Genomic DNA, 5,324 nt, shown 5'->3' with positions numbered 1-5,324 from the left:
CTCCTGCTGCCCCGGCTCTGTTTCCCCTGGCGCCAAGAGAAGAAGGCGGAACTGAACCCAGGCCCAGAGCCGGCTCCCTGAGGCTGTGCCCCTTTCCGGCAATCTCTGGCCACAACCCCCACTGGCCAGGCCGTCCCTCCCACTGGCCCTAGGGCCCCTCCCACTCCCACACCAGATAAGGCCAGCCCAGTGCCGCTTCCTCTGGCAGTAGGCACCGGGGCTGGAATGGGGCCGCCCGGCTCCCCATGGCAGTGGGTGCCGCTGCTGCTGGGGCTGCTGCTCCCTCCTGCCGCCCCCTTCTGGCTCCTCAATGTGCTCTTCCCCCCGCAAACCACGCCCAAGGCTGAGCTCAGTAACCACACACGGCCCGTCATCCTCGGTAAGCCCCCACCAGGCCCCTGGTGTACCACGCCAGACCCTGGGGAGCCTGGGTCCCAGCCCCTGGCAGCTGACCCGGCCAAAGCCCTTCTGCCCTGTATAAGCCCCGACATAAGTACCTGCCCTGGTGTGGGGAGGGGCCAAAAGATTGTCCCATAGAGGAATGACCTCCCTTCTCCCACCACACTGTGTCTCTCAGTTGTCTAACCCAGGGGGGCAGAGTGGGGGACGGGGTGTGCCTGAGGTCTTGGTTGGGGCATCACAAGCTGTGGTCAGTCACAGCCACACCAGACTCTGGGCCAAGCCCCACCACTCCTTCCTTGGCCCCCACCCACCAAGGACAAGATGCCCAGCCCAGGACCGGTGAGCAGGAGAGGCCCATCCATGCCCAGCCCCTATTAGGCCCAGCCCCCATGCCCCCAGACCTATCTGTTCCCACCTTGGACTTTGGCAATAAAGGATCGCCAGGCTGGGTGTTTGCTCTGCAGAGGCAGGGGTCAGCGGCCTTGGCCTCAGCACCTCAGTGCCTTCCCTTCCTCAGGGAAGCCTGGGCTTTGGCTACTGGGGGGACAGCGGGGAGAGGGGATGTGAGCAGGGGAGGGTAAGTGTGCTTTGTACCTGGGGGTTGAGGGTGTGGGAGGTGGGGGTGGGTCTGGTCACTGCAGCATCTGGGGTGACTGGGGTAAGGGTCACGGGGGGAATCCAGAGTCCAGAGTGAGGGCCGCTGCTCACAGTGCCCGGCTGCCTGGGGAATCAGCTAGAAGCCAAGCTGGACAAACCAGATGTGGTGAACTGGATGTGCTACCGCAAGACAGAGGACTTCTTCACCATCTGGCTGGATCTCAACATGTTCCTACCCCTTGGGGTAGACTGCTGGATTGATAACACCAGGTACAGCCATGCGCTCCACCCCAGCCCCGACACGCTGCCCCTTGGCTACTGGCTGCTGAGTGGCACCCCCACCCCGCAGAGTTGTCTACAACCGGAGCTCTGGGCTCGTGTCCAATGCCCCTGGTGTCCAGATCCGCGTCCCTGGCTTTGGCAAGACCTACTCTGTGGAGTACCTGGACAGCAGCAAGCTGGCAGGTTTGTGTCAGAGAGCAGGGCTGGGGCTCCAGGCTGGGGTGCTGGCCCGCAGCAGGCATGGCCCAAGCCCCCGGTGCTGCTGCTCCCCCCACAGGGTACTTGCACACGCTGGTGCAGAACCTGGTCAACAACGGCTACGTGCGGGACGAGACTGTGCGCGCCGCCCCCTATGACTGGCGGCTGGAGCCCGGTGAGTGTCTCTGTGGATGACCGGCTTGGGGTGGGGCAGGTGACCCAGACCCCAGCTGCCCTGACCCCTTCCACCCGCTGCAGGCCAGCAGGAGGAGTACTACCGCAAGCTCGCAGGGCTGGTGGAGGAGATGCACGCTGCCTATGGGAAGCCTGTCTTCCTCATTGGCCACAGCCTCGGCTGTCTACACTTGCTCTATTTCCTGCTGCGCCAGCCCCAGGCCTGGAAGGACCGCTTCATCGATGGCTTCATCTCTCTTGGGGCTCCCTGGGGTGGCTCCATCAAGCCCATGCTGGTCTTGGCCTCAGGTGAGAAGGCCTCGAACACTTAGGCCCAGCGATGGGTGAGACCAGGCTGATCCTGGGCCTGCCTTCATTGCAGCTCCTGCTCACAGTGGCCTCTAGGGGTGCTATCTACCACTCCTGGGCTGGCATGCTCACTGTCACTGGCCCCCAGAGCAGTGACCCTGGCCTGAGCAATTAGGGTGGCTCCTTCCAGAGTCTGTGGCAGTGATGGCAAAGGGGCAGTGAACACAGAAAGTGAATCCCAGCTATCTGCCCCCAGGGTTTGTTCCTTGTAGCCCCAGAGCCTGCCTACCCAGCCCTTGCCTGCCTTCCGCTTGCTCGCAGGAGCACCTTTGCCCAGGGATGTGCTTTACTGAGGATGGATCTGCCAGAGCTAGGGCCAGACCCCCCGAGGCCCCGCCTGCCCTTCCCTAGGGAGTGGCACCAGGGCTCAGCACTGACACAGCTACCACCTACTCCCCACCCCCTGTACCCTGGGAGCTGGTCTGGAGAGAGAAACACAGTCTGGACAAGAGAAACACTCATCAGACACCACCAATAAACATCAAACAGACACCATCTTGTTTCCCCCTTTCTGGAGCACAACTCTGTGGCCGCCATTGCTGCATAAGCCACACAAGGAGCAGAAAGACACATGCCTGAGGGAGGACAGCCAGCACCGCCCCCACCATCCCCACACACCCTGGTCCTCAGGAAGCCCTGCCTACATTTTTTTTTTCTTTTTTTCCAGATAGGGTCACTCTGTCGCCCAGGCTGGAGTGCAGTGGTGCGATCATAGCCGCAGCCTCAATCTCCCTGGCCCAAGCAATCCTCCTGCCTCAGCCTCCTGGTTAGCTGAGACTATAGGCACGCACCACCACACCTAATTTATTTTTGTCTTCTAGTAGAGACAAGGTCTTGCTATGTTGCCCAGGCTGGTCTCAAACTCCTCAGCTTAAGTGATCTTCCTGCCTCAGCCTCCCAAAGTGCTGGGATTACAGGCGTGAGCTACTGTGCTGGGACCTTTAAAAAATATTTATTTGTTTATTTATTTATTTTGAGATGGAGTCTCGCTCTGTTTCCCAGGCTGGAGTGCATTAGTGCAATCTCTGCTCACTGCAACCTCCGCCTCCCCAGTTCAAGTGATTCTTCTGCCTCAGCCTCCCTAGTAGGTAGGATCACAGGCATGTGCCACCATGCCTGGCTAATTTTTGTATTTTTAGTAAAGATGAGGTTTCCCCATGTTGGCCAGGCTGGTCTCGAACTCCTGACCTTAAGTCATCTGCCTGCCTCGGCCTCCCAAAGTGCTGGGATTACAGGCGTGAGCCACCGTACCCGGCCCTACTTATTTATTTTTTAAGCTGGGATCTCGCTGTGTCACCCAGGCTACAGTGCAGTGGTGTGATCATAGTTTACTGTAACCTCAAATTCCTAGGCTCAAGCAATCTTCCTGCCTTTGCCTCCTGAGTAGCTAGGACTAGAGGTGCATTCCACTATGCCCAGCTGATTTTTTTTTTTTTTTTTTTTTGTAGAGACAGGGTCTCACTGCGTTGCCTAGGCTGGTCTCGGACTCCTGGCCTCGAGCAATCATCCTGCCTCAGCCTCCCAAAGTGTTGGGATTACAGGGGTGAGCCATGGCACCTACCCCTGCCCTCCTTTTGAAGCCCTACAGCTCCACCCAACAGAAGTCTTATCAGGGCTTCTCATTGAGTAAGCTGACACTGAGCATCATTGAATATCAGGCCTGCTCAAGCCTGTGGCTTAGAGTCTGTGTCTAGATTGGGCAGGGACAAGACTGAGCATCTAGCTGAGCCTACACTCAGCAGGTTGTGGGCCAGGGGTAACCAGGCCTGGCTCCCTGTCCCACCTTGCTCCATATCCACAGGTGACAACCAGGGCATCCCCATCATGTCCAGCATCAAGCTGAAGGAGGAGCAGCGCATAACCACCACCTCCCCCTGGATGTTTCCCTCTCGCATGGCGTGGCCTGAGGACCACGTGTTCATTTCCACACCCAGCTTCAACTACACAGGCCGTGACTTCCAGCGCTTCTTTGCAGACCTGCACTTTGAGGAAGGCTGGTACATGTGGTTGCAGTCACGTGACCTCCTGGCAGGACTCCCAGCACCTGGTGTGGAAGTATACTGTCTTTATGGCGTGGGCCTGCCCACGCCCCGCACCTACATCTACGACCACGGCTTCCCCTACACGGACCCTGTGGGTGTGCTCTATGAGGATGGTGACGACACGGTGGCGACGCGCAGCACCGAGCTCTGTGGCCTGTGGCAGGGCCGCCAGCCACAGCCTGTGCACCTGCTGCCCTTGCACGGGATACAGCATCTCAACATGGTCTTCAGCAACCTGACCCTGGAGCACATCAATGCCATCCTTCTGGGTGCCTACCGCCAGGGTCCCCCTGCGTCCCCGACTGCCAGCCCAGAGCCCCCGCCTCCTGAATAAAGACCTTCCTTTGCTACCGTAAGCCCTGATGTCTATGTTGCAGGTTGAAGGGAGGCACTACAGTCCCACACCAGGTTTCACTCCTCACCAGCCACAGGCTCAGTGCTGTGCGCAGTGAGGCAAGATGGGCTCTGCTGAGGCCTGGGACTGAGCTGGGCACCCTAGATGTGCAGCTGCCCACTCTCCTGGTCGAACTGTTGAGGCAGTGCGCACCATGCCTGCCTCTGTGCTGGGCGTGGGGACTGGAGCTGGCTCCACCCACAGCTCTGTCAGAGGAGCACAGGGCGGTGGGGGGGGGGGGCACAATTTGAGCTGTCTCTCCCAGCTCCCAAAAGGGCAGTGAGATGACCTTTTGAGTGCTGGGTGAATGACAGGGCCACAAGAGTTTAGAGGCCGGGCACGGTGGCTCACGCCTGTAATCCCGGCACTTTGGGAGACCGAGGCAGGCAGATCACCTGAACTCAGGAGTCTGAGACCAGCCAGGCCAACATGGCAGAAACTCCTGTCTCTACTAAAATACAAAATATTTGCCAGGCGTGGTGGCATGCACCTGTCGTCCCAGCTACTCAGGAGGCTGAGGCACGAGAATCATTTGAACCTGGGAGGTGGAGGTCACTGTGAGCCGAGATCACATCATTGTGCTCCAGACTGGGCGGCAGAATGAGACTGTCTCAAAAAAAAAAGAGACTGGGTCTCAAAAAAAAAAGTTTAGAATTAAAATCTGGGAGTGACAACCATTAATCAGATCATTTCACTAATGAAAGTTTAATTACTAATGAAGCTAAATGCTCTGAGGAAAGCCTAGGAAGCACAAGAGGCTGAGCCTTTTGGGTCAGCAAGGCTTCCCAGAGGAGGCAGTGCCTACACTGAAGTCAGAGGGACAAGAAGAGTAATGGACCACTGTAAAGACTTGGGTTTGACTTGAT

General features: G+C 58.2%; 1 protein-coding gene across 1 annotated transcript; it reads left to right on the top strand.

Moving 5' to 3' along the window:
- Positions 1-153: 153 nt before the first annotated feature.
- LCAT (lecithin-cholesterol acyltransferase) lies at positions 154-4,420 on the top strand. The gene is made up of 6 exons (XM_054454020.2): positions 154-379; positions 1,113-1,269; positions 1,349-1,464; positions 1,559-1,654; positions 1,738-1,962; positions 3,824-4,420. The coding sequence occupies exons 1-6, from the start codon at positions 226-228 to the stop codon at positions 4,396-4,398; spliced, it is 1,323 nt and encodes a 440-aa protein (XP_054309995.1). The 5' UTR covers positions 154-225; the 3' UTR covers positions 4,399-4,420.
- Positions 4,421-5,324: the final 904 nt, after the last annotated feature.

This window comes from Pongo pygmaeus, chromosome 18, assembly GCF_028885625.2.
Source record: "Pongo pygmaeus isolate AG05252 chromosome 18, NHGRI_mPonPyg2-v2.0_pri, whole genome shotgun sequence".
In the NCBI taxonomy this organism is placed as follows: Eukaryota; Metazoa; Chordata; class Mammalia; order Primates; family Hominidae; genus Pongo; species Pongo pygmaeus.
The sequence above is the reverse complement of the archived record's forward strand: the minus strand, read 5'-3'. Positions and strand labels throughout refer to the sequence as shown.

Excerpts from the sequence above, each read along its gene's own strand:
- LCAT (XM_054454020.2), top strand. The coding sequence starts at position 226 with ATGGGGCCGCCCGGCTCCCCATGGCAGTGGGTGCCGCTGCTGCTGGGG. Across the intron at positions 380-1,112 it reads CACACGGCCCGTCATCCTCG|TGCCCGGCTGCCTGGGGAAT; the intron begins GTAAGCCCCCAC and ends CGCTGCTCACAG. Across the intron at positions 1,270-1,348 it reads TGCTGGATTGATAACACCAG|AGTTGTCTACAACCGGAGCT; the intron begins GTACAGCCATGC and ends CCCACCCCGCAG.